At 42.8% G+C, this 22,851-nt stretch overlaps 1 protein-coding gene across 3 annotated transcripts; it reads right to left on the bottom strand.

The window, feature by feature from the left end:
* Positions 1-19: 19 nt before the first annotated feature.
* Positions 20-21,478, bottom strand: LOC139329215 (rho GTPase-activating protein 40). 3 transcript variants are annotated; one of them, XM_070959404.1, is made up of 15 exons: positions 21,395-21,478; positions 13,139-13,362; positions 11,763-11,983; positions 10,941-11,019; positions 9,930-10,078; positions 8,968-9,133; positions 8,428-8,519; positions 7,882-7,959; positions 6,699-6,858; positions 5,839-5,921; positions 4,656-4,862; positions 4,174-4,317; positions 3,594-3,745; positions 3,355-3,410; positions 20-2,707 (listed from the first exon to the last, which is right to left on the bottom strand). In XM_070959404.1, exons 2-15 carry the CDS (start codon positions 13,341-13,343, stop codon positions 2,601-2,603), a joined length of 1,899 nt encoding a protein of 632 aa, XP_070815505.1. In that variant the 5' UTR covers positions 13,344-13,362; positions 21,395-21,478; the 3' UTR covers positions 20-2,600. The 3 variants fall into 3 exon arrangements, with proteins under 3 accessions (XP_070815505.1, XP_070815504.1, XP_070815503.1); XM_070959403.1 differs by lacking the exon at positions 21,395-21,478 and adding an exon at positions 17,904-17,983; XM_070959402.1 differs by lacking the exon at positions 21,395-21,478 and adding an exon at positions 15,764-16,024.
* Positions 21,479-22,851: the final 1,373 nt, after the last annotated feature.

Here is a 22,851-nt window from a genome sequence, read left to right on the forward strand (position 1 = left end):
GAAAAAAATAAATCATGTTTAGCACAATATTAGATTCACATTTATTGACAAAAAAGGACATTTTTCAAAAGTTTTTCTTTCTACAGCAAAGATTAACATTTTTCACAGAAGTATTAAAAACAATGACTTGTGTAAAGGGCATAAATATACATTCTGACGTCTTCACCGCAATAAAAGCTGGACATTGATGAAGACAATAAGAGGTCCACAACCACACGGATCATGACAGGAAACAAATGATCCTGAAGCTGTCCATCTTTTTAGTCTCCCTGGGTAATTAACACTGTTTCAGAGATGCCTAAAAGGACGCGTCCTCTTTGTCTCTCACACACAAACACATTCACATATATACAAACACAGCATCAAGAGAAAAATGGTACAGTGTGTGAACCTGTGGCGACTCCACATCATGTTTGGTCAGCGTGTCCATGGTGTGCGTCATGTGTGTTTAGACAATACGTGGCCATGTGCTCGCTCGGCTCCTCGGGGTGTTCGGACTGCGTGCCCTCTGGGATGCTGCTTCAGAGGTGACCTAGTTCTCCTGATTGTCAGCAGAAGGCAGTTTTCATCAGCTCGCTTTGTGCCGAGGCACTGAACTGTGCCTGGGACCCTGGGACAGGCCAATTGGACTTGTGTAATGAAGCTCATCTCACACACACACACACACACACACACACACACACACACACACACACACACACACACACACACACACACACACACACACACACACACACACACACACACACACACACACCTCTGCTGTTGTCGGGTCCAGGCAGCAGAATTTATAACAGCCATTTATTACCTTCTCCTTTATCAAAGAAATGTGATTCCTCTGCGTGTTTCTGATGCATGCACCACATGGCCATTATGGTCCATTATTGGGAGGTGACAGAGATGGAGCAGAGGGTGTTGATGGATGTCGGTGCTGGGCCGGCTGTCATTACTGCATCTAGTGGAGTGGAGTGTGCAAAACGCTTCCCACAAAATGGCCGCGGAGCACCAACATGGCTCCGAAAGCGAGGAGTAAATGATTCACATCTGACGATCGGCACTAATGTTAAACACATTCGTTTGCTGCGTGCGTGTGTCTGGAATACTTCACACAGTCACCACAAACAGTCCTCCCGCAGTGATCTCAGTGCCTCTTCACAGCAGAGTGTGTGGATGAGCAATATGTACATGACACTTATCTTACTGTACTGTTTAGTGGAAACAGATCCATCAAAAAAACAACGTAGCATGAAGAAATATGTACAAGAACACAGCAAATTCCCACACTTAGTATGGGTGACTTAACACAACATACTGTTACACTGAGTGCAGCAACTCCACTTTATCTTAAAGTCTCTCTAGCCTACAGAATACTTATCAAATACAGAAGCAACAATGGCATTACATTCATATAAATAACAATAATAATCCCAGGATATCCCAAGAGTCACTTCAGCACTTTCGGCTCCTTTCACATGTTTAAAACTGAAGACCAGCTTCACTGTGTGTCCTTAACAACTCCCTTTAGAGGTGCGGTAACTGTCCTTGAGGTTGTGACACCAGATCTCATGGTATCAAAAAGGGAAGAAAAAAGTCTCTTTGAGCACCGTTCTGGACAGGTCAGAGGTCCTTTGAAGTCCATGCAGTTTTATAAGGCCCAGGGGATCGCATTGACTCAGACAAAGGGATATCAGTTCATCCAGGCCTCATTCCCACTTTGAATGGCACAAACGAAGGAAGGAGTCCACACAGAGGAGCCTTTGCTTACTTCGTGATCAATATGGGGCTGGAAAAGTGTCGATGGAGGGACAGTGAGAGCAGGAGATAAAATGCAGATGAGAAGGATCGGTCATTTGGCTTCCAGGTTAGCCAACGTTCAGATTTCAGAGTTTTCTCTCATTGCTGGCTTTTAGTCATCGATAAAAGCAGAACATGATACTGGAGCGTTCTGCCCCTATCGTAAGAGGAGTGGAGTCAGTGATCGTGTTTACATGCACTTACATAAAGTGGCCGAGTTACTGTCATCTTTCTCCACTGTCCAGTGCAGGTTTAGACACCAGTTTAGCCAAGAATTCGGGTGGAAAGCTCCTGAATCACGTTTCAGCTTTTTGTAAAACACTGATGAATGAAAGCCATGAGAGAAAAAAACCCTGCCTGGCCTGAGAACGGGGAGGGACTCTCTATAGCCAGAGGTGCTCTGCATCCCCATCTGCTCGCTCATGGTTGGAGATGAAAAAAGATGGCGAACCAAGCTGCCCAGCCGCTCTCTCTCCTCTGTTTTCTATGCGGCAGGTTCTCTGTTGGAAGTAATGAGTCACGTCAGCAGCTCTTTGCTTGCAGCGTCGCAGCCCCGTGGTAACGCAGGACAGGAATGATGGCGTGAAGGGAGAGAAGGGGGAGAAAGATGGAGAGAGAGGGAGGGAGAAAGAGGGCAATGTATGTTCATCTGATCATAGACAGTCTGTAGGCTCTGCTCCTGGCAGATTCTCCATCTATCTGCTTCTGCTTCCTCCATCTGTCCATCTGTCTCCTTCCCTTGTTGCTCAAAGGATGAAAAGGACAAGAAAAGCAGACGGCATGGATCTGATCTGTCCGTCCATCCTTCACAGCCCTTTGCTGGCGTTGGGTTTCAGCTTGATGACCCACTCCCCTCCGTGGTTACTGTTGTACAGATCCAGAAGGTGTGTGTCGGGGTCCAGGCAGTGCTCACCTGCAGCCAACACACAAATAAAAAGCTCTGAAAATGTTCTATTGTTGGAATGTTGTGCAGTTGAGTGAGATAAAGGAAAACTAGGGTTGAATTCACATGTCAATTACAGCTGCAGCTAATGATTATTTTCACTGTTGATAAATCTACAGATGATTGTCTTCATCTGTTCATCAATGGATTCTGTGACCTATTGAGTGAAAAATGTCCATCATTCGATGTCCAAACTGATGTCTTATTTTGTTTGACCAACAATCAAAGATTCAGTTTTCAGAAGAAAAGCAGAAAATATGATACATATTTTTTTTTCAGCTCTAGTATGAATTCAGGTTTGTATCAAAACAGCAATCATAAGTCAATAATCTCAGACACGAATCTGCAGATTCAGAAGTTTCTCACTCCAGAGCTGAAGTGACTGAACAAGTTTTTTTTTTAACTGCACCGCGTCAACTCTCCTGTGACAGCACAGACATGTGTGTAATAAGCATTTGTCTGCTCTGATGACTGCAGATGCACTGCTCGCGTCTGTCTGCCGCTTGCACAGTTCATTACATAAGACCTTGCCACCCTCATCAGCTCAGTGAGCAGAAAGACATGCAAATGTCAGCCCTGCTCCGCCCAGAGAAAACGGTGCAGCCGCCTCCACTTACCGATATTCCCCCCCACTTCGTACAGGGCACAGTCTGGATACGCCACCGAACCGTTTCTGTAGAAAGACATGTCACACATATGTATCATCCTTTCCCATCATATTATTGGTTCAATATTTCTCTTCATGTTTTGTGGGTAGCAACAGGTGCCAGGTGGCCGCGGTCTGTGTGTTTAAGATCATTTTGAATAGAAGGTCGAGGTGAGCATGCAGCCATTTCAGCTGTGTGCAGTATCCTACCTTCGCATTTTGCCCTTTCCATTGTCGGGGCTGCGGAGGGACTGGTGGTGAAACTGGGTGAGCAGGTCTGAGGCTCGGGAGTTGATGCTGAGCTGATACTCCATGGTGCCGTTCACCTGATCCCCGACCTGGATCTTCACTGTGCGGCACAGCTGCAGGGCAAAATCACAGTTAAAGGTTATTTATTACTGTAATAACTTTGCGTTTCCACACCATAAACCTTGTTAAATTTGAACGATATAAGCAGTGACACTGCTGACTAAAGCGACCGTTCAGTTTTTCCAGGTGTAATCAGTATTTGAGGAGCTTTTTGCGGATGATACGCTCAATCATGCATTTAGCATGTATTAAAGTGTGTACATTGAGCCTTATTATGACTCTAATGTAGATTATTGCCCAGTATTTGGTTTTCACCATTGCATCAACATTATTATTTGTTCCACAGATAAAATTACCACAAGAATTCAGATTTGTCATAATTATTTATGGCTGTAATTATATTGTATATGTTTTTTCTCCAGAATCAGACAGTGCTTTCCCCCAGTGTACTGTACAGCACGTGTTGGCTAAACCGGCTCACCTCTGAGGTGTTTTTGTCAGGTTTTTCCCGGCTGTCTGTGTGGATCTTCCTCAGCAGGTTCTTGATGCGACGATCGTAGAACTGGTAACGCCGGTTACTGTTCTCATTCAGCTTACGCACCTGGCTCATGAGGAAATTAGGGATCTGAAGAGAAACACAACATGATACAACATTTGTGATGGTTATATTTTCAAGCCAAGAAATATATTTACAACTGTTGCCATAAGCCTGACTTTTATGTGGAGCATTTAGCCAGAGAAACCAAATAAGGGGAATTTTTGTCAGGAAGTCAGTTTGCTGATATTTAATTTCCAACTTGCTACACGACTACAGGGCAACTTCAAGACTTCACAGAAAATGCGGTTATGATCACTTGCAGAAAACTTAGAATGGCATTTAATAATTATACTATTTTATCTATAGTGTCTTCAGTAAAAGCAAGTGTCCTCCCCTCCTGATGTCGAATATGAGGGCGGCCCTACCGTCCAGAGCAGGTCCTGGTAGCGGATGAGGAGCCTCATAACATCGGCTGCCTTCTCTGCATGTCCTTTCTCTGCCCCCTCCGTCAGTTTGCTGGGGACGGCCTTGTGGAGGAAGAGGTTGGGAGCCATGATGGTTGCTACGGCCCAAAGGTTCATCCTGTTCCTCTTCTCCTTGGAGACCACCTTACTGAGGAACTCAAGGAGAGCCTGAAGTACAGACAGGTGGAGACATGCATACAGAAACGTCAAATCAAAGGCATTCAGCTATTTGGGGAATTATTTTCTATCACACTGGATGTAACGCAGAGGTTGAACATTGCAGTTTTTATTGAGCTGAAAGACTCTCGCTTCCATCTGAACAGTCTGTAAATGCTGAAAGGCCACTTACACAGACGCACAAAATGCAGTAAAGTGAATTATCACAGTGACTGAATCATCTGCAACACCTCTATGAAGAAGTATGTTAATGCACAGGAAGTTTCAGCTGCCTCCACTGGAGTCAGAGTAATTAGTTCAGGTGGGTTTTATACCCTGGATGCTATAAGCGGAGCTGACTGCACACTTGTGATGGTGAAAGTGAGTCATGGTTAATGCAAGCCATTATATAACGGAGCAGAGTGTTTAAAATGTGGATTAAGAGCAGAACAATATAGTAATGGATTATAAAACAATGCTTTGGTATGTCAAGTTTCATGAAAGAATAAAGTGGGATGAACTTCTGACAACCTTGAGAAATGTGTGACGAGTGTGGCGAAGAATGCTAAATACAGCTTTAGAGCGAAGGCGGATTAACACGTTTGGATTCTGTAACATTCAACATTAATGTGCAAGGAGCGTTTCGTTGTTGGTGGGACTCATTTTAAATATTTGATGTATTTCTGAGTAGTTAAATCTACAACAATGCATCATATTTCTTAATATGTAAAGTAACTTTAGCTGTCAAATAAATGTAACAGAGTAAAAGTACAGTGTTTACCTCTGAAAGTATGAGCAGTAGAAGTTTGAAGTGCCACGTGATCAGTATGAGCTCAGCCTATTCCAAATGTGCAAACATTAAATCTGTACCTCTATCTCAGAGCGTGACAACTATTTTTGTCTCTACTTCATGAAGTGCATTGCAGAAGTGTTGTGAAGAGTGTGTGTGTGTGTGTGTGTGTGTGTGTGTGTGTGTGTGTGTGTGTACCTTCAGTGTGTTCCTGTTGGGCTCAGGCAGCAGCAGGATCAGCAGGTTCAGCATGTGGAGTTTCTGCTTCAGCTCTGTAATATCTGAAGAAGGAGGAAGCAAAGGTAAGACAGGTTTAACACACACACACACACACACACACACACACACACACACACACACACACACACACACACACACACACACCCTTTTCATTTCCTCTGTGTTTAGCTAAGAATAATGGGAAAGCTAAAGATTAATGACATTGTGACAGGTGGCCATTAGGTCTGTTAGCTTATGTCTCTGTGGTTGCACGTCGTTCATCACTTTGCACCGACTCTCCTCACAAACTGCACATCAGTGAGTCATCAGTCAGATTAAATTAATATCAATCCACTCTTTTATTTAGGCGAAACTAATGTGAAAATAGCAGATTTTCTACCCTGCTTTGTCACCGCGCTGCATGTATTTGTGGCAGTGCAGGGACGCTCTTAAAAGGCTATCAACTTGTTCATCTTAATGTGGATTCCTCAGCCGGAGCAGAAGAGATAAGCGCTGTCATCACAGCAAAGAGACTTAGGTAATTATGATGTGAACCCTGCTGAGCTGTCTGGAAAAGTGGGCAGCAGATTGTTGAAGTTGTGTAGAGGAGGAGAAGAGGAATTGTTTTGTACGTCTGTTTTATACAGATATAGTGAGTCACTTCAGTAACACACCTGCTCACTGCACTACAACTGCACACTGACACACTGTACACAGGTCTGGTCATTATGTAACTAGTTGTGTAATATATTTTTCCATTTGTGAACTGGAGCTACAGCTGGTGGTGTTAAAAAGCTGACAGTAAAACCAATACGAATTGTCAAGCAGTGTCCACTGACCTCTGACGGCGCTGAAGGTGTTGAGGTACTCGGCGGTGAGCAGAGGAGCGGGCAGTTCCCGGATGAACTTCTTGAGCAGCGCGGCAGCGTCGTTTGGACTCACCTCATCCCAGCTGACCTGCCCTGAGTAGAAGTTGGCTTCCAAGTTCTGCTGCAGCAGCTGCAGACAGAAGACAATGAGACGTTTTCAGAAGAGATGACACAGATGAACTCTCAGTGCTAAATTTCATTAAAAATGAACACTTTTGAGGATGATCAACACAGAAACATTTTATGTGTGACTGGTGCCGGTCTGAAGATGAAATATGGCTTACATTTTCAGTGACAGTGTTGATGTGGAGAGTTGTTTGTCACTCACAGAGCTGACACAACTCTGGGGCGTCTATTTAAGACTCATTAGTGTTAAATTCTCTTCATGACCCTGGATGTTCAGCATCAGCACAGGTATGAGGTCACAGCTAATTACCTGACGATGCTATCAGACACTGTTTGTGCCTTAGGCAAGTACATGAGCACTATTTCCTCATGTTACTGATTCTTCTTTGACCCTGCTGCAAACAGTCATAGGTTTCTTATGTCAATTTGAACTTTGGATTGAGTGCTTTGCTCCTGTTGAGTCCTGCTGCTGTTATATAAGAAAATAAACTTTTATTTATTGCTTATTTTATTTGTGGGTTGATTCAGTAAAATTTAAGTCACTAAATACTGCTATAATGATGAAACATCCATCACCACACAGTAAAGATGAGAAACTGAGCGCCAAAATATTTAATTGAGTTGATGTATTCTTGTAATTTTCTTTCTCCTTAAGGGCTCAATGGTGCCCTCTTCTGTCTGCTTTGATTTAGTTGATTCCCCACCTAATGTGCATGAGCTGAGTTAAATACAGCATCATAAGGTGCATCTGGCAACAGCCACTACATAAACTTCATTGATTTTGTCTCACTGGACCTTGTTTTTCTAAATGTCAATTACAGTCAAAGTCAGTGGAGCAGTTTGATTTTCCTCACTGCTGTTCAAGCACTTCTGACATTTCTCAGTGTCAATCGTTTGGCTGCCCTTTAGTGTCATGAAACAGTTTTTTTTTATTTCCTTGCTTTAATCAAACTATACGAAAAAGGGTACATTTTGTGATAAAATGATGTGTTGTAGTGCAAACGTCGTGTGGATTCAAAGACTGTACCTTAATTCTGGACTGAGATCCTGGAACCCGCAGGATCCCCTCCGAATCGACTCCTTTCTTCTCCAAAAACGACAACAACTGCAGAGAGAGAGAGAGAGAGAGAGAGAAGAGAGAAGAGAGACATGAGCAGTGAGTCAGGCATCAGTAGATACGAATCTCTTGCTCACCTCTGCTGGTTACTCTCAGTAACTGCTGCTAGAGACAGGGTGTGGTCAGAGCTTTTCACATTCAGATGGTGTTATGCGCTCTATCTAAAGATGGCGTTTGCAGATTAAACAAAGGCAGAAATGTGCTGCACACACGTGAAGCAAAATAGGGTCAAAAAGATAAAAGATGAAGTCAAACTGTCATTTTGTGTCAAACCAAGATATAATAGATGATCTGATTTATTATAGCCACATTCAAAAACTCAATTACGTCAAAGGCAAAATTCTACACCTCAAGTCCACACACTGCACTGACAGTCCATATAGAAAGTGCTGCGAGTTTCCTTCCTCATATGTGATGAAAAAGGTCATATAACACAGTTACATTTTGGTGTCTTACCGCTTGCAGGAAGAGGGGCGTTGAGGTGTTAGACTTGATTTTCTGATCGCTCTCCAGCAGCGTGGCCAGGGGCACCCCGAACAGTGTGCTCTCTGTGAAAGACCAAAGTGTCAATCAGCTGTTCTCTGCCTCACACTGAGCCACGGTTACGTAAGGGAGACATTTTCCTGACATGTATGCCTACATCCATACTGCTACGTCATTGCTTGTGTAATTCTGTGTATATGAGCAATGGCAGTGTGTCAAATTACAGCTAATCAAAACATTTTAAATAGGATTAGGTTACGGCTGATTAATGTATAACATCGCATGGGAATAAACTGATGTTTAACCTGTTAATCATCTAGGCTGCAGGAAAACAGTTTGTGCAGAGCTAGTGCAGCAGACAACCAGTCAAGTGCCAGTCTGAGACATTGTTTTCCTTTGATTTCAAGGTCAAAGTGCGAGAACAGTCAAAAGAAATAAGCGCTACATACGGTCAAAATGTGACTGTCTACAAAAAGACACTAGGAGTATTTCTGTGTGGGGGCGCTGCCATACCTGGGATTTTCCTCTTGCCGGTTTTGTGCCTTTTGACCTCCAGCTCTAAGAGGTCGCACAGCGCCGTCATGTCGATGAGAGCCAACTGACGCACCTTCTTCATGTCAGCGTGGGAGAGATCCTGAATACGAGTCACTCCTAGACGGCACTTGGGACAGATCACCCGCTGAGCAGGTGAAGAGTGGAGGCAGAGGAAAGTGAGGAGAGGGGGATTAGAGTAGAGAGGTGGGAAGTGGAGGTGAAGAGGTAAAGAGAGAGAATGGGATACGGAACAGGGAGGAGAGGAAAGGAGGAGAATATGGCAACAGTGTCAAATCATTTACATAATGCTCATTGTAATGTACTGTGCATCAGTTCATCATCCCCTTGATTAATCCTCCATGCAGTGCCTTTAATAAAAGTGACAATGACAACATTCATGTATAAGTAACATGTTTAAAAAGTACCAATTCTTCCTTTTTGCTGTGAAACAGAAAAATAAATCTGCTTGACTGTGACACAACAACTCTTCTTTTGTTTTCAGCTAATTCCTTTATTCTGCTTAACCCTGTTATCTAACCAACAGAGGGGCTGATTAGAACTGGCTTACAATGGCAAATATGTTGTTGTGTGTGTATTTACAGGTTCACATGAAAATTCAAACCCTAATTGACCTGAAACTCAAATATTTTGGTTCAAACTGAGACTGAAATGGACTGATAGTCCCAAAATAATGATTTGACTTGGTCTGCAGGCAAACTTAAAGGCAAAAGAGAAACTGTGGCTTAACTATTCATCATGTACCTTGTCTATCCCCAAAACTGTGTGATTCAAATCCTCTTTCTTGTAAAGAGACTTCAGATGTACTGTCACACCCAGCAAAAGAAGTGAATGTAGGGAAATATCGGTTTTAAAGCTCCACAATTTGTAGGACCTACAGTCAGACTGGAAGAAGAGCGTGATGGGGAAGTGCTGGTGCTTACAGGCAGGGTGCCATCCTCTTTCCTGCGCTGGCTGTTGTTTTGCTGAAGTTTGGCCTGTTTGAGGAAGATGACTGCCTGTTCGCAGTAAGCCACGTCGGTGATGAAGAATTCCTCTTTTGGAGCGCCTCGCTGATGCTCTGGTGTCACAGCTGAGTGGGAAACACACAAACACTAATTTATCAGTTCACTTGAGGAAGTCCAGTGCAGAGATGTCACAAAGAACTAAATCTGATTGCACGCAGCTTGAGGGAAGAAGAGGAAGAGAAAAAAAGTTGACCAATAATGAGGGAATTTACCGGCACACTCCCTCTTACATATTGCATCTCCCAAAACAGACGAACAAAGCATCAGAGCAAATAACCTTTAGGCAGGAGTATCCTCAGAACTGTTCATATGAAAAAAGACCAAAATACTACAAATGTCACTGTCATTGCTGACTGTTACTTGATCTGTAACCTTATGTCACTCCCTTTACTGTATCTAAGATGTGTATATTTCACTGTTGTTTGTCAGCAGATGGCAACCTGCTGCATGCTTTCACTCCTTAAAGGGAAGATTTACAGAACTGTGTGAGTAAACTTAAGGACAGCAGGCACATGAGTCACTCTTTGGAAGGACTGACTTCTCAGTACAAAGCACTGTGAGGACAGGGGCTTTCTCCAGCGAGTTATCTGGGGGATTAATCTGAACCAATTAGACAGTAGATAACAGGGCTGTGGCCTGATCCCGACAGACAATCCTAACAATTCTGCTGCCCACATGACTTCTTCAGCTATGTTTTAAAGACATGTAAGGCAGTTAAGTTGTAGTTAAACCTACGAGTAGTTTCCAAGATGATAAGACGTAAGTACGCGAGTGGTTGCTCCATTTAAATCTGACAGTTGAGTCTTGTTTTGACTCATTGAAATCTACCTGCCTATGAGTGTACTTTCCCTTCTGAGTTATTTCCTTTAGTTACTTGCTAGTTTTAATTTAGCTCTCTGTAATAATACTGCTGTGTGTAGCTCTTACCTGACAGTGGGGTCTTGGCAACCGATGCCATGCTGTTGTGGGCAAGGTCTTCACTATCCTGGGACTCAGGTAGAAGTGTCTGTTGAGAGAGAGCATTTATTGACACGTGACAGGAATATACAACGCTTTCTTGCAAAACCTCATTCCTGTAATATTTTCTCCACTGCTGGGAATAGAGGTAGCGCTGTATATTGTCCATTGAGAAGATGGTCATGGATACAGAGTGTTTGCTTTGATAAAGGACTGATAAGGATCAGAGGAACAGTGTCTCTGCTGAGACAGACAGGGAGGACAAAGCGTGGCCTTTAACATGTGATTTGCATTTACTGTCACAGGTCAGCCTCTCTGCATGGAACATGACAGCACAATACGCTTGAACAAAAGAAAGTCCCTCACTGAGTCCTGACAGTCACCAGGGAAATGGGTATCTTATATTTTACTGCATGCAGCACTGATTCAGACACACTGCTTGCTGTAAACTTGTGTAACACAATAACAGTAATCCTGAGACTGGAAATGCGAGCGTGAATGTGTAATGTGTACAATGTGTAATGCGTCATGTAATGTGTACAAGTATGCATGTTATGAACTGCAAACCCATCAATTTACAGCATGAAGTGCATTTTCATTTTCTGTTGGGTAGATGCAAACAAAGGACATATAATGTTGCTCCGCATTGCTCTCATATTTCTTACTTCAGTTTGTTTCTATTTGTGGATCACTTGAAGGCTTAGAAAGCTAGCTGGATGTCAGAGATCATGGTGAGTTACAGGACAACTTCGCTTACACCAGCAGGGATTCAGGGATTTAAATAATCCTGACCTGAGTGATGGGGGAGTTGAAGACGTCGCGGACGTCGCGTGGCGCCGGTTTGTTCCTCTTGCGGAGGGACAGTGTGTAGGAATCCAGTCGACGCTGGACGGCCTCGGCCTGGGTCCGGGTCAGAGTGGACAGCAGCACTGCATTGTCTACATCCCCACTATCCTCACTGATGAGGTTTGACAAGCCAGCATCAGCCAACCACTGCTCTTCCTGTTCACCCTCTGAGACACAGACATAGAACAGACACACGCAGATGTAGATTTAAGAGTGTTACAATACTACATTAGAATTATGATGTAATATTACTTTAAATTTTGACCAGGTGAATGGAGTCAATAGTAGTAGCTATTCACAAATCCATCAGTAAGTTTGTACATAAAGTCCCTCCCCAATCTGTAGAGTCTATAGTCACCACAAGCTGGTTTCAAACATCGATTTACGAGATGAGAACTTACGAAATGTCTTCAATAGTAAAGATTATGTAAATCAATTGCTAGGAAACAATCAAAAGCAAGCAACTGTGAACAGAGAGTCACTGTAGCATCGCAGGCTGCAACATAATATTATAAGTTTTAAGGGGGCAAATTAGATATTCCAGTCTCCAGTAAAAGCAGGCATGGTTTTGTTATATATTCATACATGTGTGGATGGCTTGTGTTGGCTTTGTCATTCAATTCAGTTAGCTACTATTACACCTGGCAGCTAATGAGTGAAAATGTTTAGCAACAACTTATCTCTATCTAAGTTTAGATTGTGAGGTGCAACCAATTTTAATTTAATGATTTGTAAATCTCAATTTTGTAAACACTTGCATTACAATCAGGTTCAGTCTGAACTTATGAAGGAATGGTGCGACCGGCTCTTTACAAAAATACAGAAGTAAGTGGTTTAAATTTAATTTGCACACCCTCTTAAAATAATGAGGCACACACACACACACAAACACACAGACCAGAAATCCAGACTTCAGAGGGTTTACTCATTAGTGAAAAATTAATTTAAAGCAGCGTTTCTGTTTAACATAACATCAAAAGGGTCTATTAAACGTTAGATTAACACAATCGGATCATCTGAATGGACGTAATTAAAGAGCATTCCTATCAAGTCAGCCTCCATCAATGGCCATTTGGCTCGTGCACATAAAACACTCCCTGCCACAGAGTGTTTGATAGTGCTGTCATGGTGATGGGCGCTACTTTGCTGCATGAGAGAAACCTGATATGTTGCCATGGCAAATGCATCATTTCACGGAGGATCTCGGTGGCAGCTGTGTTAAACACTGATGGTGTAATTCTACCACATAAACTCGTGATGACTTCTGTCTAAGATCTCTCTATTCATTCTTAATCTATCGGTGCAGGATTAGCAGGATTTACCTTCTGACTGTCTAGAGTCTCTCCTGGTGCAGTCGAGGTCTGTGTAGCCACTCCCCTGTCTGATGGTCTCCACCTCACTCCAGAACGAGTCCAGGCAGAGTTTGTCCGGGTGCTGCTCCAGATCCTGAAAGGATGGCGTGTGCGTGCTGTGTGCGTCCTCAGCGGCTGCCTGGTCCTGCGGGCTGGCCCAGGGCTCCACGCTCATCTCGGTGGGGCTGGGATTTCTGGTGCAGACATACACACACGTAAAGAAATCACACGCGTGCATGCAAACAAATGAGCAGAAACACAAAGACACATACAAACACAGGAGGAAGGGTGGAGACTGAAGCGATGCAGGGTGGATGAAGCTGCCGGGAGAGACCAGAGAGAAGGACAGACAAAAGGAGAGGGATGAAGGGAGGGCCGGAGTGAGGAGAGAGATGGCGAGAGCGGACACAAAGGGGGGTCTCTATTGTTCTTGCAAAATGTGGCTCGGAGGCATAGTACCCTACAGATCCACTAGATGTCACTGTAAGAATGTAAGATCTGTTTTGCACTGGGTAACACCCCTTTATATACTGGCACAGACAGAAGAATATAACCCAGTAACAATGCAGGACATCACTCTGTCATACAGTCTGAGTTAAGAAATCATAAATCATCTTAAATTCCTTTCCAAACACAAGCAGGGAAAATGCATCTGCTTTTCCCGAGTCGGACTCAACAACAGAGGACACTGTTCTCTAACAACAATGGGCCACACTCAGCTGCTGATACACTCGCACCCTTGAGCACTAAAATATCACCACAGACTCAGGAAGTGGTCAGCTGACTCACTCAGTTCAGCTGCATTCTTCTAGTGAGTTCTAGTTCTAGAGACATACTGTACCACACTTGTCCATTTCTGAGGAATGCCAGGCAGCACTTGCCATGCCAATGTGAGTGACGAACAGTGATAATGAAACCATAGTTGCCCAACATACAGTGGCAAAAATACCTGTCATGCTTCAGCCATGATGACTTCATCAAGATGTTCATCGTATGTGTCACACCAACTACAAGTTAGCTGAAGTCAGTTCAGATCAGGTTAGTTCCAGATCAATGCTTTGCTATGTTAAACCAGTTTCATTAGGGAGGGGTGGGGGGCTGTGATGACAGCAGTTGAGCTGAGTTTCAATAGATACTTAATTCAAAGAAAAAAGAGGTTCATATACTAAACATTTCTGTTCTCACTGAGTAATATCAGACCATGCACAGACAAAGACAATGAAGCAAGAATCAGTGCCAGTGAACGTGACTGGAAGGTCAACATGTTTGTGACAGAAATCACTGGTGTCCATACCAATATGCAGCTGTGCCATGAATCTTTCATTTCAGCGGAAAGACTTTTCTCTATTTTCAGCGTTCTTCTGAGATTTTTCCAAAAAGATCCTCAACATATCGATGCCATGAAATTACTTAACTAAACCAGACACACATCCACCGTGCTGGATCAGCAATGATACCGACATTACTGAAGGCATGAGGTATTTTCCAGGCAAGACTGATCTGTTAATTATTTATTTTTTGTCAATCAAGTAGTCAGTCTATAAAATGTCATTGGTAAAATGCCCATCAATACCAGATCCTGACCTTTCATGTCCAAATTGCTGGTTTAGTCCAACCAGCAGATCAAACCCAAATAATTTATATTCACAATGACAAATATCCGAGAACAGCAGAAGATCTTCAGACCTGAGAGGCTGAAACCAGCAAATGTTTGAAATTGAATTAATCAATTATCCCAGCGGCTGCTGACTAATTGTCTGTAAATTGACTAGTTTAAACTCTCGACGGATCCCATTTGAATGCTGTACTTAGTCACATGAAGACAGTAATAACATAGTGCTGATAAACTGTCTTTAAGAATGTAATTAAAATTTGGACAAATCTAAATAGAAAGTTGTTGTATGAGTGTCTCTTATAAGAAGTGATGCGGACTTACAGGCAGAGAAAATAATGGTGTCTATCACTGCCACACAGTAGAAAAAGAAAGTATCTACTGATACTACTATCTGACCAGGACTAAACATTAGCCAATAACTAGAGTTAAGATATGGAAATCAGTATGGGGAGAGAAAATACAATGTTTAGGCATTCCTGATATGAAATATAGATAAAATAAAGGCTCTTATTTTCATGCAACATCTGGCTCACTATAAATCTCACACACATTTGCCTAAAGTCATAACATGTTCACAATCTGTTGATCATCAGAGGTCTGTCGACAGCTGCCTCACAGCAGGGCACTGCTGCTCAGTGGCTACATGAACTTTAGTGAATGCAACGAATATTCAAAGTAGGTTGAGATGATATGAAAATATCGCTGAATTATTTTGATAGTGAAATGACTCAAGTTGACAAGAGAAACTTGTCTCTATCCCACAAATGATGAGTTGTAAACTATGTGTACCACTACAGCAGGGGATTAAAGGATATGTTCACTTAACGATGCCGCACTTCACTGTCAGGTCATTTTTTGACAATTTACAGTTGAAGTTTTGCCATCGACACAACTTCACTTCCAGCACAGACAGCATTCAAACCTCCTCTGAAACATGTACGAATCCTCTCTCCCTCTAAACGCACTCTCATCACACATACCTGACTGTTTTCTTGTGGGAGGATGGCTTGACTCGCTTGCTCCTTGCTGGGCTTTGGGCAGGACGGAGCCTGAAACGGTTGAACCTGGTGCGTGGAAACTGCATGGTGGACACGAACCTGCTCACCGCTACCTCCTCTCTGCCTCCCATATCCACAGTGCTAAAGAAATCCAGGAATTACACAAAACCTAGCTTTATCCAGTCCTGGTGGTTGGACCCCATGTGAGTGCGATGTAAATCTGTCCGCTGCTCCAGTTTCTCTGTGCAGCGACAGGAAGTGAGTTTGGAAGACTTTCCTGAGGCTTGGAGCTGCGTCGCTGCGTGCTTGTGAGCTGAGTGGAGCTGGAATGCAGGAGGGAGTGACCCGCACATTGACACATCATTCACACCTGTCCCCTCCCACGCCACTCTAAGGTGACACGCCTTGCCTGCACGCCTGATGGCCATCAGCTTCCACTCAGATTGAAACAAGAATGAATATTTGAAAGTAGGTTAAAAATACTTTGCCAGTCACACAACAATGACAGTCCTTGTGCTGCACCAGCAAAGCAAAGTAAATGGGTGTAAACAATGAAGCCTCTAGCCCCATGACTGAAAGCTGACTAACCTTAATGTCCACTCACGTGTACTGTATACCTCAGGTGCTTTATTGGCCCTTTAGCGAGAGCTACACAACTCCACTTGAGCCAATTAATCAAGGATTCTTTGTGAAAAAAATGAGGCATATTATCACCTCTTTGCTTAACGCATGAGCTGAAAATTAAGTTAATCAAATGGATCAAAGGATGAAGATGTGTTCCTCTTCCCCAAACTCTGTGGTTGAGTTTACATTGCAAACAGGCAATCTCAAATTGAATAGTGCATACTTGTGGTGTGAAAGCAATTGATGTGGTATGGTGAATACAATCACGCTTTATAAGCAGAAGACAGCAACTTATTGTACAATTCATGTTGCTACAACAATCATCCTAGTTCAGCCTCATACCTGAGCTTGGCTCAACAGCTGTCATAAACAAGTGTCAGTAAATGTGAATGAGCGTGAGGCAGCCAGCAAGAGAAAGTGTCTCAAGTTCCTCAAGTGCAACAGGTCTGTCAACATTACCTGCTGCTGGTACCCCCCCCCCACACACACACAAAACCCCTCACCCAAAACATCACCGTTCATTCATTCTCTTCTGTCATGTTGATGATCGGGTGAGGACTTAAGCAGTCAGAACACCTAAGTGAGGTGATGATGAAGAGTGCTTTTAACACAAACCAAAACCTGCTGCGCATCTTACAAGGAAGAGCCAAATCAGCTACTTTGCTTTCTATCTCAAAATATATCTTCAATAAAGGTTTCAAACTCTTGTGCCACACTCATATCAACTCACATTATAATTCCTTAAATGACCTCAAATTAAGTATGTCAGCAACCTCGCTGTGGAGGGCAGATTACAAAGAGAAATAAAGAAAGCTTTGAATCTGTTTTTCCCTGCCTTTACAGTTTTGCCTCGAGAAGCAAGAGGAGAAGCAGAGTTGGCCTGTTTTTAACTAAGCTCAGCCGCAAAACAAACCACTGCTCCACTTTGTAAACAGACAACTGAAAACAGGGACTACTGAAAATGTCAGGGTGTCGGACTTGTTTCTTTTGAATGGGCGCCACACGGACAGAAAGAATCAACAGGAAACCATCCACTCTGAGAGAAGAATAGACAAAATGTCAAGATGTTGTTTTGCGTATATACTCAGCACTGTGGGAACGAACATGAAGTAACCCCAACCAACAACTGTGGTTCAGGAATACAGTAATCCAAGCAAGACAGTGTTTAATCCTTCTCGCCAAATGCCATTGCAAGCCTCTTAGCTTGCAGAGAATGCAACAGTTCGCTCACAAAGCCTTGAGAAAGTGTTTCTTCTCAACAACTGTCACAGCATGGAGGAGAGAGCTATGATATAGAGAAACACAGAGAGATGGCTTTGAATCACAGCAAGTCTGCAAAGTCCCTAAACTTTGTCCAAGAAACAGAAAACAAACCACCTTACTCAGCACTCATAGAAGCCCATCTTAGCCTAATAGTATTGGAGTAGCTTAATCCAAACATGAGCTTCAAGTCCCAGCAGCCCCTGAGTCCACAGCGGCAGCAGAGGCCTGATCCTACCTGGCCTTGGCCCGTGCGATGGTTCTGCCTGAGAGCAGCAGCAGGGCCACCGAGCTACTTCTCCCCCACGGCATCCTGCTGTTGTCCCCCCACACTGCTGCGAGCTGTAGGAAACAGCAGCTGCCTGCCCCTGGCAAGCTGTTTCCTTGTAATCTCTTCAGCACAAAAACACATCAGAACAAGGACAGTCTCACTGGCAGGCACGTCACTACATCGCATCCTGAGGCAGGAAAGGAGGTCTGCATGAGGGGGGGCCACGGAGGGAGAGGAGCTGAGTGGTTGAATGACTGACCAAGGCAGGGACACAGACGGAGGGAAGAGGCTGTCTGAATGGCTGGTTGGATGGACGGGGCTGGAGCTGAATGGATCGGGCAGAGGACACAACAGCTGCATGCCTGACTGACCGTCCAGCTGGCTGGCTTGACTAACTGTTTGAATAAAGTTATACCTGGCCTTCATCATTTCCACAAGCGAGGAAAGAAAACCGGAAAACAGCCTTTGTATTAGTGGTGCCGTGCTCACTCAAACTCAGACACAGGAATCTGTTCTCTTAACCTGACCTCTGATCTTTTGTCTTTATGGCTGTCATCAGTAACTGAAGGCAATGATCAAATTTACTGTCACTCATTTACAGCTGGGTTGGATATCAGTGAACAGCAGCAAAGTCTCAGACCAAAACAGTGGCTCTTGAACTTTGGAATGGGCGTATATGAGGGAGGAATACAAGGTGGACACAAACAGCCTGTGATTAAACCTGTGGATTCCACTACGTCTTTTGGACATAATCTGATTTGACATGGTTTAACAACAAAATTTAGATCTGACTTGCTTTCATAGTATGAACTGTCCTGGTAACACAGCTTAGTCAGGACCAGTCTGCAAACTGGCTGAAGAGCTAAAACATGATGAAACTTAGAGTTTAGTCATTAAGCATTAATGACTAAACTACCAAGGAACAAACTACCAAAACATCTGATACTTGCAACTGCGTCTACTTTTAATTCTACGCCTAAATGTTGCCTGCTGCCTGTTGTTATTTTTAAATTCAATTATTATTTAAAATGATCAAAATTTTAATCTAATTAAAATGTACTGATGGAATGCAAATGTATTTATTTTTCTTCTTTTTTCTCTATAAACACCTTTAACTTAAATGAAACCTATTCAACTGCCTTCGTGCATGAAATGTGCCATAAAAAGACATGTGCCTTGCATTGTTGTGCCTTTTATTGGCAACACTTCACAGAAACAGTGAATGTGAGGGGGAAAAACTTTTGATTTGCCATTTGAAAAGGGCACTTTTATACCCAAGATGAGGCAGAGAAGGTCACCATTTTCTGTACCCCCTTAGTTAAATTTGGTGGCTCTGATTGTCCTCTAGCTGGATTTCAACACAGGGTTGGTGCAGACAGCTGCCGGGTTTATTACAATGTCATAATTTCACATAATTTCAATGTGATTTACCAAATTTGTCTCATTAGGAGAGAGCTTTGAGAGCTCAGCGCTAAGGATTGGACTTTGTACCACAGCAGTGCTGGGTAATCTTAAGATTATAAGAAATGTATACGTTAATGAGCTACTCAGTGGTATAATTCATAATGTGACACTTCAGACTTTGTTCACAGCAAAAAGTTTTAAAACCACTGCAATGTTGAGAAAAATGTCTGCCCATATACTCGTGTTCTATCCCCACTTAATTAAAACTATATCCCCACTAAAACCTCCTGTTCAAGTCAATCTAATTATTATTATTATTAGTAAGTTTATTTGTAAAGGGACCATGTACAATAAAAAACATAAATGTTCCCATTTGATGCATTGTACCAGAGTTAGCTCAGAGCTAATTTACATCTGCAGTCCCTTGGCAGGTCACAAGTCAGACATTTGTTAAAAAGACATCACAGAGAAATAGCAATAAGACAGTAAACAAACATCACAGAAAAATGGCAATAAGACAATGACACAAATCTGTACAGTTAAGCCACCCACTCATATATACACAAACACTATCACCCACCCACTCAGAGATACACTCACATACACGAACACGGTCATAATCATATCCTGGTTTTCTGCACAAAATTGTTGCTCAATAATAATGCTCCATAACGTAAATTAGATAACAGATACAGATGTATAGTATTTAAGTCGTAAACTAAATACAGAATCAATTAACATTTTCATTTGGTGTGGCTGAAATCAAACTAAGCTCCTCTGTGTTGCACAGTGTAAGGGATCTGGTGGGATTAGTGCAGTCTATGCTCTGTGCTGCTGATATCTCAGCTCTCTGGCAGTTTGCCCAGTCACTTCTTCCACTCAGTTTGTCTCTAACCAGATCAACACAGATTAGGGAGACCACAGGGATCCCTCTTGGGATTTTGCCTTCCTCACTAGCTTTCTCTGCTCCTCTCTCCTCTCTTCTCCATTGTTTCAGATTATGGAGAAGTTTCTGTTCACTGTTGTGTCTTGTGTCTCTCAGTCACTCTTGATTTTCCTCTTGGTTCAAACCAGTAAAACCACCTGCTCTCCTGCAACTTCATGATATACCCTTCAGTTACAGTTAACCAATCCCATCTTAACCCATCCTTCCTTAAAATGTTTCTTTTCTCTCTCTTAAATCATCCCTGACTGTCATTCCCTCTAAGTCAAGCCCTTTTTCGCCTTCTCTGCCAATCCTCCTTGGCTCACAGACATGCCTGGAGGAACAGGAGAGTTGAGAACGTGATGGCATGTGCCCGTGTGACCTTGCAGATGGCATGTGACAGCTTAGTCGCATGCCCTGCTCATCCACCTCTTGGCAAGAGGAGCACAGAGGCTGTGCGAAGAGAGGGAGAAGGGAGCAGACTAGAATACAGGAGAGAGAAAAATAACAAAAAGAGAGAAGAGGGCTGATGATGACAGAGGAGGATAAGATAGGAGGAAGGGTTGCCTGAGAGGAAGGAGGATGTGAGCAGAATGGAGGAAATGTGCCCTATGTTGGCTCTTGTACAACTCCAGGTCTGTATTTGTTGCCAAATCAAGCGAAACAACAGAGAGTCGGCTAAATGTTTAAAATGTGAATTAGAAATGAAGAGGAAAGAAGAAAATGTGAGGCAGAGTGGGGCACATCCATCAACACTTCCAGATGGTTTGATTAACAAGCAAACAGTGTCACAGAGCCAGCACGATGCAGCATGTCACTCATACCAGTAACTCTCACGCACAATAAAAAACTTGGCTGCATGTCAGCACACTGTATCACACATGAACAGACGCAGAAGCACACAGAAACAAAAGAGGTGAATGCATTGGGATGCACTGTCAGCAAATGCTGAAGTTCATTTGATGCGGCAGATGCAAGTTCGTTTTCATCCAGTATCCCACGCAAACCAGTGAGAACACAGTGCAAACAAGTGCAAATCTGTAGTGAACAGTTTAGTCACAAGTAAAACAAAAAAGCCGGAAAGCATGAAAAAACAGGTCATGCACATTTGAAATCATTTCATACATACACATAGGCAGGACTGTGTTGAGGAGATCAAATTGGTGTGATGAGGGTGTTTCTGCTCATCATTATTTATGGCTGCAAAGTTTGGCACATAAATTCATCTGGGCGGTGTGGCTGAACTTGTTCTGAAAGCACAGATGGGAAGTGAGTTGGAGAAAGCTTCAATTACCTGGTCACATAAATATATTGACATGCTGTTCATAAAGTCCCTGTGCAAGGCTCTGATGGAAAATTAAAGAAAAAAAACCCTACAAAATACAACTGATTTACCTATCCAAGCTAATTTTACAGAGGCCATCCCATCATTGTGCACTTCCTTTAATGTTCTTATGGCATCATTTGACCCGAGGCAGCCCTGACATTGTTTTAAAGTATTTTTTACTTGTGTGTGAAAAAAATAATCAGTATTCAGTAATAACACACCACTGTCTACAGTTTCAGCCTTGTTTACTAGAGGTTGGTATGAAAGATACGCAGGCTGGGTGAGTTTACAGAGATAATAACCACCTTTGTTGTGATCTTCATACTCTACAAAAAAAAAACAATGTGACACATGATTAGAAATTCCTCGCACTGTCCCTATCAGCCAACACTCAGTATATCACTGTCACACCTTAGCTGACATATAAAGTACCTTATAAATTTATTACTGATGAGCAGAAAATAAAGCATGCAGCAAGCATTTTCTCCACAGCACAACATCTGACCTCATTTTGAAACCCTACACTTGCATGATCATAACGCCCATGATAAACGATTGAAACACGATCCGTGGCATGTAACCATATCTCTCCTAACGATAAGGTTAAACTAACTTCCTTGACCATATCTCTTCCTCCATTTCACAAACACTGCCCATCATTTCTCAACTTTAGCTAATGGCTGCAACTACATCAGCAAGGAGGACATGAATGTCGACCTGTTATTTATTGTATCATACCTTCAACATAATTCTCTGGATATGTGAATCCAAATACTCTTGTTTGGAAACACATTGCGTCAACAAAAACAAGCCATGTGTGCTCTTGTAAAGTCACCCAGCTGTCTACCTGAGCTCTGCAGAGCTTAAGTCTCTAGCAATGAAAGCTGAAATACCTTCTCTTCTCTCGCCATATGGAGCAAAAGTGGATTACAGTAACAGTAGTGCTTTGACTCTTACCATTTAGACTTGGAGGCACACATCTTTGCCTTGGCTCTTTAGGTATTATACTAGTATTATAACAGGATAGCATATTCTAATTGACTTAAAATTATCCTATTGACCTTGTGTTCTTATAAATGTACACTACTGTCAGTGAACTGAAAAAATCTGCAATTAAAATCCACAATTCTGTTATTATGACTGAAATCTGGAGCCTCCTCAGACAGCCTGGACGCCAGTGTGCAGCAAACTTAAACTGATTTACTTCATTTTGAAATAATCTGAAACTGACAGCACTTAAAAGCAATAGTCAAGCATAT

Source organism: Chaetodon trifascialis, chromosome 3, assembly GCF_039877785.1.
Source record: "Chaetodon trifascialis isolate fChaTrf1 chromosome 3, fChaTrf1.hap1, whole genome shotgun sequence".
NCBI lineage: Eukaryota > Metazoa > Chordata > Actinopteri > Chaetodontiformes > Chaetodontidae > Chaetodon > Chaetodon trifascialis.